At 37.9% G+C, this 23,936-nt stretch overlaps 1 protein-coding gene across 3 annotated transcripts in view; it reads right to left on the bottom strand.

Annotated features, from left to right (window-relative positions):
• Nucleotides 1-8,198: 8,198 nt before the first annotated feature.
• The window catches only part of DCUN1D4 (DCN1, defective in cullin neddylation 1, domain containing 4), a 26,847-nt gene continuing 11,109 nt past the window's right edge, over nucleotides 8,199-23,936 (bottom strand). For 2 of the 3 annotated variants that reach the window (XM_008948021.1, XM_008948022.1), the window contains 7 exons: nucleotides 17,142-17,233; nucleotides 14,725-14,795; nucleotides 13,400-13,491; nucleotides 12,423-12,531; nucleotides 9,692-9,796; nucleotides 9,134-9,236; nucleotides 8,199-9,023 (listed from right to left, as the gene is read on the bottom strand). In XM_008948021.1, coding sequence (XP_008946269.1) covers nucleotides 8,968-9,023; nucleotides 9,134-9,236; nucleotides 9,692-9,796; nucleotides 12,423-12,531; nucleotides 13,400-13,491; nucleotides 14,725-14,795; nucleotides 17,142-17,233 — 628 coding nt within the window. In that variant the 3' untranslated portion in view covers nucleotides 8,199-8,967. The remainder of the gene's footprint in view (nucleotides 9,024-9,133; nucleotides 9,237-9,691; nucleotides 9,797-12,422; nucleotides 12,532-13,399; nucleotides 13,492-14,724; nucleotides 14,796-17,141; nucleotides 17,234-23,936) is intronic. The other variant, XM_008948023.1, reaches the window with a different exon arrangement.

Below are 23,936 nucleotides of genomic sequence, written 5' to 3'. Positions count from 1 at the left end.
GACAGTGTCTCAATACTCATGTCATGCCTTGGCATCTATTGAATTTAGGGCTGCTGTTCTCAGAGAATAGTGTGTGTCATAAAACCCAACTGTTTTTAGAGGCTGTCTGAAAGTAAAGAAGTGAATAATTGCAGCTGTTCCTTACAGAAACAGCTACACAGCCACTAGGAACAGGATTTCCTCATCAGCAGCGCTTTTCTTAGCACCCATAACCAGCTTTCAGTAAAGCTCATTATACACAGAAGTTACTTATGGCCAAAGCAACTTTAAAAATGGGATACATAAAGAAGTGCAGACTTGCCCTTTATGGTACATACGAGTCTTTAATGACCTCTCCAAGGTCTGTCACCTTCTGGCTGTCCCAGCTGCTAACAAGTTTAGAAATCTAACTACAGAAGCAAGCCAATTTTGTGAATAATGAGAAAAAAAAAAAAAAAAACCCAACCTGAGTGGCTCTGCTGATATCCCACACACAGCAATGATTTGTCATTTGCTTCTGCTGACATTCGGCAAGCATTCAGAGTATTGGAAAACTATTTTCTCATCTTTTTTCTCACCGTAAGAATGCTGCGGCAGTGACGCAGACAGTATGTTAATTGTGAGAAGCTGCGAGTTTTCCAAGCCTCACTTTATGTCATATAAAGTTACAGAACAATGTTTTATCTCCTGTTCTCATCAGAGAACATAAATTTGGTCCCTCATCAAGGGATTTTAACACACGACAAAGAATTCCATTCTACTGGTAGAATCTTGTTGATGTTCTGTCTCAAACTTACCTTTACATTTCTGCCTAACCTTGCACCTTCCCTTTGCTACACTATTAACCCTTCTCCATTTGAACCCAAACACTCAGCTGCTTCTCCTCCATATTAGTTCCTCATCTTATCAGCAAATGCTTGTAAATAAAAGCCCTTTTATATCTTGTGGCTTCCAAGCAGTAGTTTTCATATGCTGCCCCTTCTCCATCCATCCTATTTCTCCATGCCCTTTTGTGTACAAGAGCTACACAGCCCCACACTCACCAACACCTTCTGAGATTTTATCCACTCTCCTTTTTCTTTTTTTTTTAACATTTCATCTGATAACAACTAATCTTTTTCACTCCAAAAACTTCACTAATTTAGCTGGTTTGGCCACTGAGAACACCTTAGCAGTTATAGGGGCCTAAGTGTACATTATACAGATACCACCTTTTTCCCCTGCCTTGAACAGAAGTTAGTTGCAGAGAGGCCTAACAGCAACTGCTCTAGCACTGCTGAAACTTCCTTACCTTCATCAGCAACTTAAGGCAGAAGAACCCATGTTCAGGTAAGACTCGCGTTACTATCACAGTTGCTAGTGGGTAAAAAGACCAAGTCATGGAACAGGCTCAAGAAAAAAAGGTGTCCGAGCAGACACCGTATGAATTTGGAGATGAAGCACAAGGAAGCAGCCAAGAGGATGCTGGCAACAGTCTGGGCCCACTCTTCTCACAGGGCACCAGCAAGCTGAGCCCTAGGGTTGACAGGACATAGTACCTCTGTCCTGGTTTGGGGTAAATAGAGCTGGTTCTGCTCAGTGATTTTACTTTTTAGCTAAAGCTCTTCTAATTAACTGCTCTGCCTGAAGTTATCAGTGTTTTTGCAAATTGTCTGGTTTTAGCAGTGATTATACTTCATGTTTAGAGTTACTGCCAGGGATTGGTGTGCAGACCAAGGCCACTGCTAAGCTTGGATCCCACACAGAGGAGGCAGAGAGTACCCCACACGTGCAGGGAGGAGCGAGCAGAATAACTGACCCAAAGATTCACCAGTGGGGTGTTCCATCCCATATCCCTCACAGCCAGTGACAGCTGAAGGATCAGGAGGGGCAAGGCCTCCCGTCGCCCCTTCCAAGTTTCTTCTCTTCCATCTTCTGCTGCTGGGCTGCTGGCTGCTTCTCCTCCGTTGGCCAGCATCCGAGGAGCACTTCATCCATCCTGCCTTTGATCCCAGCCCTGTGTGCCTGAACCGAGTCCCAGAATCCAGCTCCTGTGCCCAGTCCCTCGGTGGCTGAGTCCAGCCTGGGACCCTCTCCCCGGGGGCTGCTCCCCAGCCAGGGGTTACGGCGACGTATTGCCATCGGGGGGGGAGTTGGGTTCGGGACTAACTTTGTATATATTTATACACAGTCTAACTTATTATAATTACTATTATTACTAGTGGTAGTATTAAAACTGTTCTCTTTTCTAATCAGCCAGTCTCTCTCCCTTATTCCCTTTCTCTTTACCTTTCAGGGGTGGGGGAAGGGGGTTAACAGAGAGCGTCTGTTATGGTTCTGGGGGCGGCCCTGACCCCAAACCACAGCAACCTCTCAGAGTAAATCAGTATAGGAAAAAAAATACTGAAGTCTTGAAGTAGACTGAAAACTTCAGATCTGGTAATCAGAGTGAAACAAAGCTCTCACTTTAAAACATGTATTTATGATATTTTGATAATTATCAAGATGTTTACTGTAGGCACAAAGCAATTCAATCCTTCCAGAGTATGCTGATAACTGGGCTGGAAAATAACCCTTGAATATAAAGGCAAGACATTCACAGTAAAACTACATACAATTAACATCAGAAACTATTTGGATAGTAATACTAAAGTTTTTATGGCATAGAAGACTGACCCACTTCCTCTGATAAATACAAGCAGCAGTCTACATGTTGAGAATGACTGACTGACGGCAATCCCAGCTTTCATCACCAACATGAACTTAATGAAGAACCGCTTCTCTAGAACAGGCTCTACATTAAATAGTTTATTTGCATTACAATTAGAGTATTGTAAAGTTGAATTTAAGTCAAGGGCCTTCAGGTTAAGTCAAGGTTGCTCAAATAGGGCTGAATTTAAAAAAAAAAAGAAACACTTCTGTAAAATTTCTTACACGTTTTTATTGTCTTTGCCAGCTTTTAAGTCTGTTTCTTGACTTAACTGAAAATCAGATTTTTAACTCTGCAACCAATAGAAAGTAGTACAACTAACTAATGGCTCTTTTTAAGACTAAATTTGTGAATGTATGATGGACATTTAGGCTGTAACTTTCATGTCTCATTGCTAGCAGCTTTTCTACTGCATAGATACTATGACTTTTGCTTTAAAAAGGATCAATGCAACAGCTCACTAGAAGTCAAATAACTGAAAAACTCTTCTAAGTAAGAAAACCACAATTGTTCTGAACAGATCTTCAGATCAAAATACCACCACATATAAATATTACTAGACTGGTCTTCGCATCTAGCATTACACTTGTGTAACTTAAGAGACTTTTCTTTAGCATATGCTTTTAGCAAGAATGGCTGAGGTTGGAAGTGACCTCTGGAGGTCATCTGGTCCAACCCCCCTGCTCAAGCAGAGCCACTGAAGAGTGAGTGAGTTGCTCAGGCCACATTCAGACAGCTTTTGAATATCTCAGAGTATGGAGACTTCACAACCTCCCTGGGCAACCCATGCCAGTGCTCAGTCACCCTCAAAGTAAAGAAGTGTTACCTGATGGAGCCTCCTGTGTTTCAGTTTGTGCCCACTGCCTCTGGTCCTGTCACTGGGCAGTGCTGAAAAGAGCCTCGCTGTGTCTGCTTTACATCCTCCCTTCAGGTATTTATAGACATCAGGAAGATAGCCCCCAGGACCTTCTCTTCTCTGGTCTAAACAGTCCCCGCCCTGTCCGCAGCTCTTCACGTGAGCGATGCTCCAGTCACCTTATCACCTTTGTGGCCCTTTGCTGGACTCTCTCCAGTATGTTGAGGAGTCTCTGGTACTGGGGAGCACAGAAGAAAACAGTACTCCACATGTGGCCTCACCAGTGTTGAGCAGAGGAGAAAGACCACCTCCTTTCATCTTGCTGGCAACACTGTCTAACACAGCTGAAGATACCTTTTGCCTTCTTTGTGGCAGGGGCGCATTGCTGGCTCATCTTCAACACCGTGACCACCAGGAACCCCAGTCCCTTTTCTGCCAAGCTGCTTTACAGCTGGGTGGCCTACAGCATATACTGGTGCATGGGGTTTTTCCTCCTCAGGTGCAGGACTTGGCACTTCTGGTTCAAGTTCATGAGATTTCTGTCAAACCATGTCTCCAGCCTGTTGAGGTCCCTCCCGATGGCAGCATGACCCTGTGGTGTATCAGCCACTTTTCCTAGTTTGGTGTCATCAGCACACTTGCTGAGGGTGCCCTTTGCTCCATCACCCAGGTCGTTAATGAAGATGCTGAACAGGATTGGACCCAGTACTGACCCGAGGTACAGCACCAGTTACTGGCCTCCAACTAGACTCTGCACTGCTGACCACCACCCTCCAGTTCCTGGCATTCAGCCAGTTCTCAGTCTACCTCACTCTCCGCTCATGCAGCCCATGCATCAACAGCTTTTCTACGAGGACCTCACAGGCTGAAAGCTTGTGTTGAGATGAGCAGGTAATCACCACACTACTTGTTAAATTTTCTGACGAGACATTTCTGCTCAAATTGCCTCTTTCTGTGGAAAAGTTCCCTATCACAATACTGCTCCACACCCAGACCCTCCATTTGGAACATACACTTTTCCAATAATGTTTTAAATACTGATTGGCCTTGCTATTAGGAATAAGGACGACAAAATTTCATATGCAAGTTCTTTGCTACTAAATGATAAAGGTTGCCAGCTGACAAGATGCATGTTCAGATGTGAGAATTTGAGTATGAACCACAGAAAAAATCTGAAGTCAGTTGCTGAAACCATCACAAATACTGTTTATTTGTGGATGCCATTTTACATCAACACCAGCAAAAGACCTAAAAAAAAAAAAAATCAACTGGATGAACTCATGTTAACTGGTGTAACAGTATTTTCATCAGGTTGTGAGTCACAGGAGTTTATCACACCTTATTTATGTCCGATTGAAGTAACTAAGACAAAGCATTCACAGTTACAGGTTAACTGCTGTTCCTGCAACAGCAGTATCAGTAGGTACTATCTTGTGACAACACACGGAGGGACACACGCACAGAGGGGTAGGGAAGTTTAAAAAACGAAACTAAAAGATATCAAGCAGAGTTTTGGTCTCAATAACAGACAAACTATTTAGTTGGTGGATGGATTCTATACACTTTATCAATATGAAAGGACAAAATATAAGGCCTAGAAAGAGGTATTTTAGCAGTTATAATTAAAACCAGGGCACAAGCTAACTTTTAAAGCTGTCTATATGAATTCCAAGAGTATTAAACAAATTGTTAGACTTGTGACCAAGGGTCAACAGAAATCTGGGAAAACTTTAACATAGCTGAAGTCCATTTCTTGCCCTCCAAGAAAGTAACTTGGGAACACAAACCAAGTAACAATGAGCTGTAAGCAAATTTGATTGCAAGAGCATATCTGTGATGAAATAAAATACATGTATTTGTGATAAAACAGGAGAAGTCTCCAGTCCTCTACAAATATTAGAAAAGGCTACATAACCCAAATCTTTATTGTAGCTTAAAGACAACCTTAAGAAGGTTTTAACTGAAAACTCAAGTACATAAAGGATTCCAACAAATTCCATCCTCCTCAGCTTGCTTTCTTTGAAAAAGACAAAAAGTATTTAAAATATTAATTTTGTTGGTTTTTTTTTTAATTATTATTTTGCTGCAAAATTGAATTTAATTTATGGAATGTTTTTGCTACTAACGTTCATAGGATCATTTAGGCAGGATCTCCAAGATCGAGACCAAAGCACTGCAAATGTTTGTCATCGATCAACTCAGTGTCCACTGCTGTAGTCTATGGATGCTATTTTCCTTTCATTAACCAGCTATCCACTTTACATCTCCCAAATACGAAGGATGAATTGCATATAGATCAAATTTCTGCTATAAGGACAGTAATTGTACACCAGAAAGACTAGCATAAGACTCGTGACACTTCTGCCAGAATGACATCTGTCTCATTCAAGAGGTCAGCATATTCCAAATATTACTTTTCAAAAGGAAAAAAAAAGCAAACAGAACCACACCCACATCAACTAGATGATGGCATAACAAGCAAAAAAGCAAACACCCATCTTGTACTAAATACAAGGTAAACTAGGTAGCTTAGTTAAGTTTCCAGAGTTATTTAAAAATGAGGGAATTTCCCACAAAACACAAGAGCTGGCAATGTTAGGATGCTCTGCTTATCGGCATACAAAGCCACACCAGAAGGATGGACAGCACAGGGAAGCTTATCAAGCTACACGGGTCCATTTCAGTCTGCTTATTCTCTATGAACGTCAGTAAAGCTGTCTACTAGCTGCAGTGGAATCTGTGGTTCATTTCATGTAGATGCATGTTTATAAAGCAGCTGAAGGCTACAGATTGATCCCACAAGTGGAAGAAAAAAAAAAATTTGCAGCATCCATCTGATTAATTTCCAAACACATTCTTCCTTTCCATCACTCCTGATTACTCTTAACCAAAGAAAAAAAACCTAGAGTTTGTTTACTTACACAGTATGAATACTTTCTGAGGTTTCTTTTCCTGTTTTCTTTGCTTTGAATTGAATTTTGTATTCTGCTAAACGTCAGCAACACTTGGGAAAAAAGCACCTGGTTGAGCAGAACAGATTTCTGTTGACCCTGTTACATGAAAGTTACACCTATAACAGTAGTAGATTAAAAGTGTCTTTGGCTTTTGCTTCCATTATTGGAAGCCAAGTTACCTGTGATGTAGAAAAGCTTTTATACAAACCTTGTGTTGGTTGGAGAATGCCAATTTGTGCTGAACAGTTTTCTAGAGTCAGTAACTAGCTTAATGTTTAAGAACAATTACAGTAATTCAATTGAAATCTTAGCAATTGCAATTTAGCCTAATGTGAAAAGTTATATTGCTTCTGAGTTCGTTCTTTTAAGAACTAAACCAGCAGCTCCACTACTTTTTCCTTATGGTTATACTATGGCAATATACACATTTACATCAGAAGTCTTAATAAAACGTGTGTTTTAGTAAGAGGCTTATTGTAAACATTAAATACCACACTCCACTGAACTTCTTGTGCAAACTGGCATCAAACACGGAAATAAGATTCTGTTTATTAGTACATGAGAAAGCAATGACTACGTATGTTTTACCTCACTACCTTTCTGAAGAGCACTATTTAGTGTCATGGAAATCTGAACATGACTGTTTCATGGGGAAAGGTAGCATTTTCTCCTTAGCATCACAAAAATCTAAAGTTTGTATATGCATACATATTGTATATTTATGTATATACAAATATACACAAACAGGTTTTGTCTTTGGCAGCTCAGTCTGACAAACAAAAACCACCACCAGACAGATTTAGACACAACTGACCAGCTGTAGCACCACAATGACAACACCCTGGTCCATGGCAGCAAACTTACGTGCTTTTGCTAAACTAGGCTTAATCCTGAAAGTACTCAGGTTAAAGACAGTTGTTCTTGACTTCAGTGATGGCAGAACAGAACCTTCAATACAGCTGAAAATTTCACATTCAACCTAAAATGCTTTCCTCCTCTCCCCCGGATTGCATTCTAGAGAAGTATCAAAACTGTCAGTATCTTGTAAAATACTTCTACAGAAAAGTAACATTAATCTTCATTCCACAACATCCCCAGTCCTTTTTTGCTAAATGCTCCATGAATCAGTATGGAACATTTTAATAAATCCTCAAGGATCAAAGTTTAATAGCACCAGATACTACAAGGACATATTTATAAAAATCAACACTGATTTTTCTTAATAAAGAAGGGTAAGGCAAAGACAACATGACAAAATTACAGAACTTAAGACATCATTCCATTCACTCCTTTTCCCCAAAATAATCACTGGGACTGTCCTATACAGGTAAAGAAATGAGTGAAATAGGCAGTGGTCCCTACTGAAAACTACTGTCATTTAATGCTGGTGTTTAATGTGCCCATTGCCTGCAATGGACATTCTGCTAAGAAATTCCAATCCCCTGCATCAAAGAAAAGGTAACGTTTTGACTACTTGGTATTGTACTTTTAATTATTCAGAAACACAAAGTTAGAGACCCTGGGAAAGACTAATGTTGCAAACAAACTAACCTCCTCAAATCTGTATTATCTAGGTGCTAGGGGTGAGAAGACCTTATTCCCCAAACCACTAGTTTTAGCTAGAACTTTGAATTTCACTAGATCGCAACACAGATCAAACACTCTTGGTACACAAAAAATTAAAAGGAGTATGCCAAAGGCAATTTACAGAAGTCTAAAACCCATTTTTAAAAGGTACTTTAATTTGTTCATTTGTACCTGTAATGACTACTGCAGTTTTAACATTAAAAAGTCGGTACTTTTTTTCTTCAAATGGAAATCATCTGTGGCATGTACAACTGTTACAGTGCTTTAATATTTATATGTGTGTGTTTATATATATATATTTTAAGACATCAATGTTTCATTCCTATTAAGCAATAGGTCAAGTTTGGCGAATTCTGGTGAAGAAAGTCACAGCATGTCTTCTCCCCTCAGAAATTGGCATCTCAAATAGTAACATTACAATTGACAATAGTTCTTCGCATAACTATGTCCAAGCAGTCTGTTCGTTTTCTGAAATGCTACATTTGAGACCAAAGAAAAAGCAAAACAACCAAAGTTTCAACAAACATGGAAGTGATGACTAGAAATATGCCACAAAGTTATTTTTACAATACAGTTCTGCAGAAATAATCCCTAGGTGAAGCTTTTTTTTTTATACACATATACAAAATTTAGACAGCAATATACACATAATCACAGTGAAGACGCTGGCAAGTTCACCAATTTGTAGTGTAAATACAAAATGCAAAGCAGCCTTCAAAGAGAACAATGCTACACAGCAAGCATAGCTAGCTTGTTAAATAGCAAACATCGAAAGTTCCCTGCAAAAGGGATGCAGTGCAAGAAAAGCAGCATGCACTTTGATACAAATAGCAGTTTATGGCTAATGGTTGACATAACTGTGGTAACAGTGACTCTTGAGTGGCTGTGCATAGTTTAAACTCCTATGTCATCTGTTTTCCTTTATACCATTCCACAAACTCATCCAACAACACTGGCCCTGTAGAGAGATCAAATAACTCTATTTTACAAAATTTTGTAAAAGGACACTGAATGATTAACCACAGAGAAATAAATTATTTCAGAACACCAACATAAGGCAGTACTTACAGGCTCCATCTTCATCGTAGTTACTGAGGTCGAGGTTAATTGTTCTGCTGAATTCAAGAACGTTACACCATTGGTCCTTATTGATAACTTTGTATTTTGATTGCTGCTTAAGGCAAGAAACAGAAGTTACCAAAATGTATTTTCCACTCCCTCAAAGTCAGATTTTCTTACAGAAAATTTAAACCTTGTGATGAATTATTATTTTAATCTGTATGGCATCAAAGACTAAACAAGATTAAAGAAACCACTAAATAGTCAAACTAGTGCTGAAAAATTAATTTTTCTGATTAAGATATCATTTAGTGGGCAAACAAGCAGCAGTAAAATGAAAGCTCAAAAGCAAATCAAAGACATTCTGCACTTTATCCTGCATTAAACAAACATTAATAGCATAGAGATTTGGGGAAGAGGAACAGAAGAAAGATAACCAGTTACAAGTGCTGCTTTGGGGGTTAGTATATTCTAAAGCAGAACAAAAAATTCTTAGCTGTTCTTTCTATTTCTTAAGTATCAGAGAAGACAGATTAAAAAAATGTAATACTGCTTCAAAATTCATACCTCTAGAAACTGGTGAAATACTGGAAAAAGGGACCATGTTTTTCCTAAAAGAAGGCCCAACATACACTTGGCAGTATTGATATCTAGGCTGCGCTGATCCTTTTCCTGCATAAAAAGAAGAGGTCAAAAAGAAGAAAAGTGAATCATTTCAGGATTTTTCACTTCCCCCACTGCCTGCTCATCCATACATAAAGTAAATTAACAGACAAACAATAAATTGTAGTATCACACATCATTTTTTAATAAAACACAATTTCGTACTAAAATTTCCTTTTGTATAGCTAATAGCTTGCTATTCAGAGATGATGCTTTCTGTAGACTTTCCCAAAAAACTGCCATTGCTATGGCAGATGAGGCACACACTCCTGCTTGGGACTTCAGACCTTTCTAGGAAGCAATGCCCATTAGGCTCATACCATGTTTGCATGTATGCCTCTGCAATGCCACGTGTCTCTTAAAACAGTATTGCTCCACGCAGCTCCTGTGGTATTATTACAAGTACATGAACTGCCAGTAGATAGTTCAGTAGCTATCAAGTAACACTGACTAGGCAAGAGTGAGCCAAGGAGGTTCTTTGTTCTGTTATTCTACTGATTACCTGGCATTCAGATTAAATTAATTATCAAATGAGCAGAGGGAACGTAATACACTAACATATGGAGACTCCTCTCAGAGCTGTCCCAGTTTTAGATCAACATAGCAGCAGTAAATTAAGGCTTAGGGAGGGATTTTCTTGGTTTTGCTAAGAAAAAGCAGCATCATCTGCACCCAGGAGATTCATCACATCTGATCAGTGTGAAAGCTAATATATTTGAGATGCAGCTTCTGCACATCTCAAAAGTAATGTGTATATGTGAGATTCTATTTTGTTATTTTAAGTAGCTTATCAGTCTGCATTTGTTGTCTCAAAATTAAATATCAGTGAGCTAGGATGTAAAAATTCTACCCTTTTATGCCTTGGTTGTAGCACTAATTTACAAATTCAGAAATTAATGAAATCACATAAAAGAAAAGTTCCATTTTAGATACTGTAGGCCTTGATCTCTCTTGAAGTACTCATGATTTCTAACTGCAAAGTTTAAATTGGGGGAAAAAAAAAAAAAAGAGGGATATAGGGATAACCAGGATACAGGGAGTGCCTAACAGAACAGTGCAAGACAGCTACCAAAGACAAAGGGAATTAAGCCCTATGCCTCATCTGTAAAAATTTATATTCTGTAACACATACAACTACATCTTTATTAAAAAAAAGACAAGCTCAAAACATAACTGAATTGTCTTCTATCACATAGAAAGGATGTGGTTGAGAAAGATCCCAGTTCTCAGGCAGCAACTGAATGCCTCAGCCACAAGGTTATTCTCTCTTCCTGAAACCCACTTCATATAGAGTACACCTCTAGTCTAAAATTGTGTAGATAGAATTTAATGCAGATTTAGTTTGGATGGAAAGGGGGGAGGCCAGCACTCTGAAAACCTCAGACAGCTGTTTTACATTCTGGTCACTAAATCCAAATGGGACTTCACTCAATCTGATCTGAAGGAAAAAAAAGTAAATTCCAGGATGAGCAAAGCTTTTCAATTAGTCATAAAGTTGACAAACAAATTTGCAAAGGCATTTTTGCATTAACATGATACAATTCTTCCACTTATTGCCAAATTAAGTTAGTTCTAAAAACGAATCCTCTTTCCAAAGTCCATTTATGCCTCTGTTCCAAACACCTTCAAGTAGAAATCATACTGCTGTAGAATACATCTTATTTTCCATTCTGTTTATGCTATGAATTCTTCCCACACACAAGTGTTGATGAAATTGGGCTCTGTTGCCTTCATTTTGGCCATGCTGTTATTCCATGCCTTACCTTGTTAAGTCTCTACATTCTTCTTCTCTGACTGCTCTTTGGAACAAGTTGTTCAAATAAGTCCCTTATGCCCACCTCCGACTGCTTAAGGGCACTTCTGCCATGACAGGTGCTCCAACTTAACATACATTCCAAATACTTCCTCTCTCTTTCTTGGATACAGTGGAAAGAATATACTGATAAACACTGATGAAATTTCAGTGTTTTACACTGTCCAAATTCCATGTCAAAAAATTCAGAAAAATAAAGGGAGCAATGAAAGAACCTTAAGTAGGAATAGTCTTATGCATATTATGGGTACAAATACCAGGTACAATTTTATCAAATATTTCATAGTGGGAAGACAGGTATCAGGATATTGTGTAATACATACTGAGAATATCACTAACGACCTTCCAACAGTCTTCTGAAACAGTATTTCTATTTATCATATCCAGCTTTTAACGTGTTATTTTTACCACCTGCAGAAACACCTGAAGTGCCTTCCTGTTCAAATATGTTTCAGTTCACAAATTTCAAGTAGTAAGCAGAGAAACCAGAGTAATAAGAAAGCCAGTGGAAGCAAGTGGCAAAGCTCTAATAAACAACAGAATATAGACTAAATTATTTCCTTGAAGTCACAAAACAGCTTGAAGCAGAGAAGTAACAAAATATATCAAAATACTAAACCACTGAACACCAAACATCCTATATATTTTTCTTTTCCAGTTCTGGCATTTTGCAGATACCTTTTCAGGACAGGAACAGTGAGTTCCATTTTTATAGAAGCAATCTTAAGTTTCTAGTAAGATACCACTCGAGTATACAGTGTTTCAATTATTACTATGTAAGTAAAGTTTTCATTTCAGATGCTGGTCTTCCACAGTACTTACCCGTGCAAAGTCAAATGCATATCTATAAATAAGTTTAAAATTGGTAGGCTCATTTAATAAAGATCTCAAGTAATCCAGAGAATTTCTCAATTTTTCTGTAGTATCACATCTACAAGAAAAGCACAAAGTGAATTTAGAGTCTGTGCACTTATACAGATATCTGATGTTTTAGAGAAGAATCTCTAACTTGCATCCCCATCAATCTCTTCAGAATATATAACTCTGCACAAAGGCATGTTTATGAGTTTCTCTGCATAAAATGCCTTGATTAAACCCACAGCATGAGACAGAGTTAGATAAGAGTGAATTCTTACACCGGTACTCAGATAAAAATTCAGCTTTGTAGAAAACACACTCTCCAACAGATTAAACTAAGAGTTTGTCTGTGCATGGCAAACAACCAGCAAGCCACAGCAGTGAAACGATACTTCTGTAGTTCTGCTCAAACTATAGAACTTCCTACACATTTTTAGTGATCCTCTTCTGGAATACAAATCAAAACACAGCTCTTTCTTCAACTCTTTATGAAACATGATTATTCAACTACATTTATGTTAAATATGCCTTGCAGGTAAGCTCTCAACTGGAGGAAGCAACTCTTAGAGCATGACAATGCAGAGTCACAGAACGGGTGTGTATTAAGCATTTTGAACTACACATGCTCTAGCAATATACCAATAACTAACAGATTGGTCCAATCCAGTGACAAAGATAGATGGCCTTGGGGACAGAAACAATGTCAAACTTCACGACATTTCTGTTTTCTTGAGACTGCAGACATTTTAATCCAACTATATTTAAACGTGCAGCTGTCAAATTTCAAGTGGCGACATGACTATAAAAAGGACCAAAAATATAAGGCTTCTATTCCACAGCAGAGCTCTCTGCTTTAGGTGTTGTAAGTCAAAATGTCAAAGTGTATTTTCTAAAAGTATGTTTACTATAACAAATTTTAAAAGGTTTTTCAAAGTACTTACTGTAGTGATGTCATTCCTTTCAACCATTCTTGTAACGTAAAGTAGCCCATATTTTGTGCATCCAACTTCCATGCTAGTACAAGCATAACTACCTGTTTTAAAAAGGGGGAAAAAAAAAAAAAAGACTGAAAAGAACTAAAAAGATCCACACATTTTTCAAGTCACTATTGTTTAGTAGGCTACAAAGACTCTACTTCTAAAAATGGTATGTTCATACCTTTGCTACACTCCTTAGAAGTTTTAAACCCAAAAGTGACAAACCTGTACACAATCCAAAGAAGGTAACAGTGCAAAGGTACAGTGAATATCCACCCATGTTACCAGTAGCCACCTTACTTCAAGGGAGCGTGACCAATCATCTAGCAGGCAGTGCAATGAGGAAGATGAGTTGGTGCAGAGGCTACAGAAAATATTTCCCAGAAAAATTACAACATTTAAGCACCAATTTGATGACAAGTTACAATTGACACTGGTTAAACTCTCATCTAGATGAACATCAGTGGCAGGAGCTTTGTGAAATCGGATTATTCTAAAGCTAATAACGTTCCCACCTGAATCCAGCTACGCCAGGGTACCCTCAGCCTACCTAATTTTGCAGGTCTGAACATGCAGTAGAATTCAAGTAGATGTTAAGTACAGCTGGGTGAACTAACAATAACACAAAACATCTTGTATTTCCAGTAAATCTTTCAAAACCACAATTCTCATTTTACTTAGAGATGATGCTTTTTGAACCCTGCAGAAACTGGGGACTAGCACAAATTTAAAAAGCAAAAACTAGGCACTAGGAAAAAGCCTGTAAAATCCACAGCTATTGGTTTTAAGTTTGGGGTTTTTTAAATTCTATATATACATAAAAAAATATATGTATGTAATTGTATATAATCCTTATTTTTGTCTGAAATGGTGTGATGGGAGTGCTAATATTGCCCACATTTGAGACCCTTTCTCTCCTAGAAAACTCAAGGAAAATATTACTTTGTAGTTTTCTACTTGCTATATTGAATCTCCAGTGTGGTCTCATTGTTTCAGGAAAAACAGCCATCAGCTTTGGTTTTTTTAAATCTCTTTTTAGAGGGTGGGAAAAGTGAAAGGGTGGCAGCAAAGACACTGAATTTTTACAGGCTGACAGGAGTTTAAAAGTTATTTCCAAATGCATATATAAACCTCTTTGGTCTATATTTCTTCCTTTTTTGTTGTTTGTTTTGGTGGGTTTTTGTTTGTTTGTTTTTGTTTGTTTTCCCTGATGGAAAAGTAAGACATATGAAGCTGGCTCATGTACATCACAACAGATGAGGCATCTTTTGAATGAACTGCAAACTTACATTTTCTGGTTCAACTCCAATGTCTTCACAAAATTTCTCCATACCTTCTGGCCCTACAATGTCATCAGTGCCTGCAAACAAAATGTATTTTACTTATCTGTGAAAATATGAACTTAACGTCACGAGAGAAATGCAACCATGCAGTAAAACCTGAACTTCCATACACCTTTTTTTGCCTTGTTTTAACTGGCAATAAATACTTTCACACTTACTATCTGAGTTGGATACACTTAAATCTTTATCTTGCCTTTGGAAACAGAGATAGAAAAAACATAAAACAATTATTAATTCCTGACAATATCCTTTATTCTACCCATTTACTGAGTTTATCTTGGAAGAGCAAATTAGTAAGATCTTTAAGAATGCAGGTAAAACTAGCAGAACATGCACATAATATCACCACAGTTAAATGAGCGGACAATGGTTACTGAAACTCATTTCTTGGCTTGAATCTCTGTTGGTATCATAAGATCAAATCACACAGAAGTATCTTGTATAGCTGTACAACACCCAAGACATTACCATTCCCAGAATCCCATTCCTTATTGTCTCATGTACTACTTTATGTTATCGAACTTCATACAATGTTATCAATAAAAATCTTTTCCTCCTGTTTATTCATATTGCTATACCGTAGCCACACGTTATCTGAATTTTAGTAATTGCAGGGGGAAGACATGAATTACAGTTCTTTGCCATCATAAGAAAAAATAATATACGGATGGTATTAAAATGCAGAATTATTAAAACGTGCTGTTAAATCCAGATATTTGTAATTTCTACAGTACTCTGAGAAAATTATATAGGCATTAAGAAGTGTACTGTGCAATTTTTTTTTTAAGTATATTTTAAGTATCTGGACTGTTTTGCTAGAATTATTTTACTCAGGTTTAAAAGGGCTCATTTGAGAAAAACACAGAGGCTGAAATGCTTACTTTCATCCAATATAAAAATCACATGAGCACGAAAAGGAGGTTTTATAAAGGGAAGATCAGCCTATGTTTTCTTATTGGGTGATCTACTATTCTAGAAATAACAATGTTTAATTATATCTTTTCCCATCTTCTCACAACATCCTCTCACAGTTCTGAGTGTACACAACAGTCTTTAAAAAGACTCTAGAAAAAAGACATACTAGAAAAAATAACCCAACAACCACAGCATCCTCCGGTATATAAAGGAAAAGACTTAGGAAGCAGGAACACAAAAGATTATTATTTTTAATTTTTTTAGAATGTTACTCAATACTGTAAACAGATCGTACTCTCCACTTTTCTCTGGTTTATCTTGGTGTATGCCTCCAGTGGAAACCCAGAAGTTCTTTCTTATGCAGCTAGAAAGCTTTCCTTTAATCCCTTCTTTCCATGAAAGTCTTGACAAAAATGTTATCCCTGATGCTAGAGCAGAAAACATAGATCAAGCCAGTCAGAAAGGCACAGAATCTAACAGGTTAAATTTGGCTTGAATTTGCCTGAATCTCCTCTTACCGACTGCCACAGACAAGTGAGATCTTAGAGTATTTAATTCAGTTTATATAATTTTATTAGAACAAAAAAAAAAGTTTTGTTATGTCAAATGAAGCTACTCTTCATGATGCATAAGAAGTAGAACAATTTCTGAGCAGCATTATCCAAGACAGCATGAGGAAACTGCAAGATGACCTTATTGTCTTCATTAATCAACTATTTCATTTCCTTTTGGTCTTTACAATCAAGAGATCTTTTCTTCCCCTACTTACAAGTTCTCCCCTTCATAAAACCATGTGTAAAAAGAAATTACTACAATAACCAACTTCATTATTGAAGGATCACCTTTTGTGACCACAGACCATGTTAACAATCCTAGAGATAATGCCTAAAGAAAGTTCTCATACACATGGGCAAGCATTAATAACTCACTCTATCTTCCCTGTACCCTGTAATGGAAAACTATATAGACTAGTACAAGATACTTTATTTACTTCTTTGCTTAAAACCAGACACACCAGATTCAGCTGGAACAAAACTGATGTTACTCCCTCTCTCTCTCTTTTTTTCCCCCCTCTAATTAAAGACAACCTTCTCCCAAAGCATAATTCTGTACTATTCAGCACTAACATGGCAGATGACAACTTCTAAAGCCAGAGGTAACAACGTTTTGGACAGAAGTACAGCTTTAACTATAGATTTGATGAGCAAAGTACACACGTTCCAAAATATTTTGTTACACACTTTCTGTATTTCTTTTTTAGAATAAAGACAAAGACAAAATTCCCCCTTGAGCTCTTCAACTTCATGCTACACAAAACACAAGAAAAGCTTCTTTAAGACTTACAAAAAAAGTGCCTCTATATTTGGTCTTGGAAAAGCTCAGTTAATGCCACTTTATTTTCCAATATAGATTAAATTGTTATGAGAAAATTTGCATTTCACCCTTACCTGCATATTCATAGAACCATTCTAAGCATCTCTTACTTGAAAAGACTTCTTCCTCTGCTTTTATTCTAGTCGAATCATATTTTCTATACATACTTAAAAAAAAGAAAAACAAGTAATTAATTTTTTTAAAAGCAATCTTTAGGCAACAGGCACTGTAAGCAGCAACGTTTTTCCTTTCATGAACCAGTTTACCCAACATTCTGTCCTCATATCCAGTCACCTGGGACACTGCTTAACAGAGTAAGAATCACTGAACCTAAACACTGTTTGCTCAGTCTGTCACACTTCAACTTACTCATAAATGTTATCCACGTGCATGAACTTTCCCTCCAACAAACACAGACTAGTTCAAATTCAACCCCAAACCGTTTCGTCCAAGTTCAAGTAGGATTTGTGCACACTATTAGTTACGACAGTCAACGTACAGGCTACAACTTGGCTATGGGTCTAAGTCCAGAGTAATTCCATGCCACAGTCAACACAGGCTCCACCTGCAGGCACACACATACTTTGTGCACTTTTATTATTAACCAAGGAGAACTACCCACACTCTTTTTGCCTCCTTAAAGGAATAAAGCCAAAATGGGCATGAACCACACTTGCATTATTCTAAAGCAAGTAAGTTGGTGACACAGAAGAATCACAGAACAGGTTACAGGTCTTCACTGACAATAACTCAAGGAACTTCATGCATCATGGGGTAGGTAGTTATCTGAAAAGCTAGATTCATAGCACCCCTTCTCCTCTCAAGATGACCGCAAGTCCAATGGTCTCCCGCAACAAGAAGCATAAGAAATTTTAACTAAATTCAGGAAACAACACTGAAATACCAGGTCTTCTGAATTTTGTATCTGAAACAAAAGTACAGAAAGCATAGCAGAAGTTGGTGAGTTACTTCACCCCGCTTAAGACTTTTCTGAAACAGACAATATCATTTGTGGTTCTATAGGACAGAGATTCAGCAGTCCGAGTTCACTACTGCATAGCATTCTCTGATCCATTTCCACAGCTCTGCAGTATCTTGGGCTCACAAAGGCTGAAAAAGCCTTGTGAGCCACAAATGCCCTAGATGAGAGGAGGTAGCCAAGAACAGCTCTTAAGTGTTCCAAACATTCAGCCCTTCCTCTTAGTGTCAAACCCTGCTGGGGGAGGACAACAAAGCGGCTAATTGGTTCAAGGAGGATTCTGAAACAACTCGATGAAATTAATTTGGAGCTCACTTCATCACCATTTTGTCCTTCTAGAAAGACATGTAAGAGATATATACTTATGAGCTTAGGGTACACCGATCCCACTATCCTCTACCTAGCTCAACTATCAGCTATGAGGAACTGTAGCTGGAAGTCAACAGCATACACATCATCCTGACAGTAATTTAAAGAACTACTTCATGTCTACTGTCATAGTTCCTTCAAAGCAACTAACCACTAGAAAAATAGTATTAGTCAGAGCAAACTAACAAATTACTAATTGGAGCACAAATATAAATGAGGCTCTCAATTTTTCTTTCCATCTTGACATTTCTTAACATGGTACTGAAGGACAGTTCTGCAGCAAACTGAAGACACTGCAGAAAAATACCAGCCACTCATGCCTCAGAAACAGATATTCATATACTCACAATTTGTAGGGTTTTTTTTATTTTTTCATTTTCATTTTGAGAATACTTGTTTCTATTTTAATTGCCTACTTTATACAAGCTTTACTGCAGTTGCAAAGTTACAGACTGCCCAGTAAATAAACAAGTAAGCCAGAAGGTATAAGCCAAAGTTGGAACAACTTCATTTTAAAAAAGAAAAAAAAACAGGGTTGATATCTTAGCATTCTCATACTTGCAAAATGAGCTGCGATTATGAAAGACCTATCCAACATTTTTTTTCTGGCTATTTTTTTTTGATTCCTCTGAATTCAGAAATGTCTTGAGACAAAGAAGGGAGGCATTCCTCCACTTTGGCAAAAGCCCAATTGTTCAGTATCCCCTTTTCTGCAGCGAGGAACCTGACAAACACCAACTAGACTACCAAGCTGAAAATTGACTGTAGTCAGGAGCTAGTCAACATCTTTATTCTCTTCTATTTATTCAAGAAGTCTGTAAGAGCACTGCTGGGACCTAGGACATGCAAAGGTAACGTAGTTCCCAAAGACAGCCATCTATCACAAGACTCAGTGCTTTCTCTTACAAAAGGATGATAACCAAGTGCCTCACCCTGCTTGTTCACAGAACTCAGCGTTAGCTGTCAGTATGTCAACAGTGGATTTGGAAACTAGCCAGCAAGAAACAAATTTATTGGCAGAGTTCTAGGTCATCCAGGTATTTATTAAAAATAATTTTTAAAAAGGATTCTTGCAACTACAAGTGGCAGAGGTAAATATTGTAGCCTGAACCAAGACACCAATGGCAGCAACATGTGTCAGAGGAATGGTGAACAAGAACAGAAAAGACCAGCCCTTTTTATACTTCACTGCATCTATACAAAGCAAGTTTCCACAGAACTGATATGGGACTGAAAGTAATTTGTTGTTCTTAAAGCTAAGGTAATTGTTTAGGAACTGCAGAAAACAAGAATATTCATTAGGAAGTACATTTGCCCAACATACACTCAAGTAACTCCAAGCAATACACTCCAGCCTGAAAGTTATCATTGTTCAAAAAGTTAAATATCTGACCACTGGAGATTAATTTCTGAGAAACCAGAACTGGTTTAGGATCTTCCAACCTGTGCCAGTAAGAGAAATTACTTCATAAATTCAGAAAATGAAGTCAGAGAGAATACAATCTTGAGTTATTTCAGTCTCTGCTACAAGCTTATCAGCCAGACATTCATTAGAAGTGCAGGTGACACGATCACACTTGTAACGAAAGCAAAGTATGCACAGCCTAAAGTATGCACAAGTACTAAACCATGGAAGAGAAATGGCTGAATGAATCTCAGATGCCTTTCTCCCAGCCTAAAGGAACTAACAGCAGGTCATGTATTCTGCAAGACAAGGATCACTTGAAAAGGAGCACGACAGAAACAAGAATCACCACTGGAGACCCGGCATTTGTGCTCTCTCAAATATAAAGACGCAGCCTTTCTGTTCTTTCTCATCCAGCTTACTCCAAACACCACATGAGTTTCTCCCCCAGGCCAGCCAAACCAGCTAGTCCTATTAGCAAAAGATTCCTGCTCCCTGAAGTGCCTGGTGAAGCAAGATGAGCAGGGAGATGCAAGCAAGTAAGCAGATGAGTACCTGAGACTAGAGCATAGGACAACTCTATTCAATTATCACCACAAGCCCAACCTGGCAGCAGAGGGCAAAGGTGACTCCAAAGGCTGTGTCCTCTGAACCATCCTCAATACAGACTTGCTTGTCTCAAGAACCACATGTGCGGGGACAAGAAGAGAAACTCCCAGAGATGTCTGGCATCCATTTTGTATCTGAGGATACTTCTCTGTCTCTGAAGTTTCTCTGTACATACTGCAAGATGATGTGCCTTGTCCTTGTGCCAAGGTCTCTTGCTACACAAACACAAACTGACGGAGTGCACAGGGTAGATATCCAACCACTTTGGGAACACCAAAATCTATTGAACAGCTCCAAGTTTCGAACAAAGTCCTCAAGAGCTCACAGCTTCCTCAAGATGACCAAAACCAGCACCTTCAAACAGATGCACAACCATAATGCTGACCACATTATAGTTTGGTAACCTGCTTAGGTATTGATGGTCCGTAAGAGGAACTTGCAGAGTTTCAGACACCAGAAGTGAAATAACATACTGCCCAGAGTCTGGAGGAGGGAGAATTAAAAAAAAAGGGGGTGAGGTGTCAAAGTAAAACCCCTACACTTTTCATAAAGGAAGGGCCAATGACTGTATGAATTTGAACCACTGTCAAAGGATGCTGACACTGAAACAGGATTGCTAAAGGGTGTTTTCTCTAACATCACAGGCAGAACTTTTTCCCAGAGTGTCTGCTATACCTATCACTACTGGACAACAGCAAACCCTAAGCCTTTGCACTCAGAATTACCCTTCCATTTCTGAACTCTGACATGTTATCCATCAGGCAAAAAGAAAGGGAAAAAAATAATTACCTAAGGACAAAGAATATGTATTTATGTCTCAGATTTTTATTAGTTTATCATGACATTGTGTCAGCACAGTGACAGCATACTTAGCTTCTTTTTTTTTTTTTATTACTACCTTTTTCCTTGTTTTTTTTTCTCTCCTTCTAACAGCCATTTTACCAACTACAGTAAGGAAAGAATGTGGAACAGGGCAGGGAAAAAGTAGTATCAACTACTTAACCACATTTAAATTATTTTCTCAGAAATACTTGCAAATCCATTATGACCTAATAGCCGACACATAACATCCATTTTAAATTTATCCTTAAAATATTCTTGTGAGCTAGGGAATTGTAATATCTCTGCAGTAAAGATGAGACAATGTAGTTTATAACTGGAAGTGCTATATATAGATGTAAACAATCTAATAAAAAAAAAACACACAGAATGTCTAGGCCTTTCATGTTTCTTTAAATACAAGACCATCCATATCTTTTCCAGATTATTTTCCTCTGTAAGTGACTTTGTGGGAAAAATTCCATTCAGCTGTTATGAGGTGACTAGGCAAGTCATCTTAAGAGTACACGGTCACCACCAAAAGAACTAGGTCACAGCAGTGCTTTAATCTACTGAAGTCCTCAAACTTGAGTATGTGCTCCTGCTCCGAGCATGCTTCAACTGTACTGGAACTCGTTAGAGCTCCACCCACCACAGCAGCAGCTCTGTGCTGTGTAGCTCCAGGATATTCAAACTGAGATCTAAGTGAAAGCATAGAGCTTAGGCTACACAAAACAGTCTCTTGACTGTGGAAGGTGGTAATAGCCCACTGAAGGGGAAAAAAAATAAAAAAGTTTTAAAAGAATTTTAAAAAGTTCCATTGTGGCAAGTCAAAGTTAGACTAACCCCTCATGAAAATGTACAGCCTGATCATTTCGGGTGGTCAGTGTTTACTGAATGAAAATATTAAGAAATTTACCAACAGTAGCTTTGTTTCTATGCAACCAGAACTTAGTCAAAAACTTTACCTCATTTTGCTTGAGTTTCAAACTGTGGAACTAATTGCTTTCCGATGATTTATATTTTTAAAGATGCTAACGTTTGATTGAAGAACATGCCCCCTACTATATCCATTAACTCTAATTTAAAATTTTGGCAAAGAATTTTCATCAGTGCAGCACAGTGAAAGTACTTTATAAAGCCTTATCTATTCATTCACAATTACCATTTTAGCAACAGTTTCTAAAGTACTATAGTAGAAACAAGGTGAGGGGGGGGAGAAGATAGAGGTTTTACTATTTGCACAGTATTACAAAGACTGTCTAAAGCAACCCTCAGAGCAAGTTTACTTGACTGGTGAGTTTTATTAATGAAATGTGTCTTATCTCTCCCTATTTAAAGACTTAAAATAATAACTAAACTATTCAGTTAATGTTTTGAACTTCATCAGTCTTACTTAAGGAACAGTACTTAGAGTATACACACTGACAGTCATATGTTTGGTTTAAGTTTCTTCAGCGCTAATTAAGTGAAGTTCACTGAAAAGGTGTAGAAACATCTGTGCATACTTAAAAATCTCTGCTTCAAGGAATAAGCATGACAACCATGTGCAAGGCATCCGTCACCTATGCCAGTAGGTAACACAGGCTGCCTGCATGGGGCAGGAGCAAAACAGTTAGTAAACAACAACAGAAGAAAAAAACCTCTCAACTCTAAGGCTTTGAAGACTTCCAAGGTTAGTACACTCCCATTTTACTTTCCCATGTTAATAATAGTGTGTCGACTGTTTCCAAAACATACATTTTTCCACTACGGAATATGAAGTTTATTATTCAATAGAGAAAAACTGTTTTAATAGGCCCTTACATGGTCCATATAGACATTCAGAATAAATAGGAGTCTAGAGCTAATTGCTTGAAAATATAACTTTCAGGGAAGCAGAGAAATATTCCTATTTTTCACCCTTCTATGTTCCAAATATCCATTAATGTAACATTTTTGCCCTCAGCATGATTCTGTAATAAGGAGTAAATTATTTTTTAAATGAGACTCTCAGAAAGAAGACATCACATTACACAGATTATTTTCCCCTAAGGAAAAAGCCAGTATTTGGCTAGAAATTGTGTAACAGATACACAGCATTAGATAATTGCACAGTAAAGACTGTATTCTTACCTAGCAAGTATCTTTATATGACACTTGGTTCACTTTTCGTAAGACCTTTAACACAGTGATGGAAGAGCAATGTACAGAAAATGTATTTTTAACTCAAATTCGAGAATACTCGGTACTGTGAGAGTTGTAAGTACAATGAAGTCAAGACTGTGATATCTAGAGGAAAACACAAATTCAGTTTTCAAGTCATTATGTTCTGGTGAGCCTGTAATAAACTACTTACTTCCAATAGCAATTCTTTAAGAACAGGATAAATCTTACTGTGATCTAGAAATGATTACACCAAGTTCTTTTCATTAGATATTGTCTGGCATAAAAATTCTCTCCCATCGAAACACTGCATTCCTGGTTCAAAGTGATCAGCCTGTGCACGAGATCAGCATTTCCAAACAACTTCACTAACAACTAGATTTGTTCCTACAAATGTTTTTCCTCAGCAGCCAGTGTCACTATTCCACTAATCCTTCCAAGATGAGGCTGTATCCCTAATAGCCTGGTACTGAGGGCAAAGGCTATTGCAAGCTCCTTGGTATCAGATCTGTTTAAATTTATCCATTTAAGAGCCTTTAGAAA

Source organism: Merops nubicus, unplaced genomic scaffold (assembly GCF_000691845.1).
Source record: "Merops nubicus isolate BGI_N331 unplaced genomic scaffold, ASM69184v1 scaffold3709, whole genome shotgun sequence".
NCBI lineage: Eukaryota > Metazoa > Chordata > Aves > Coraciiformes > Meropidae > Merops > Merops nubicus.
The sequence above is the reverse complement of the archived record's forward strand: the minus strand, read 5'-3'. Positions and strand labels throughout refer to the sequence as shown.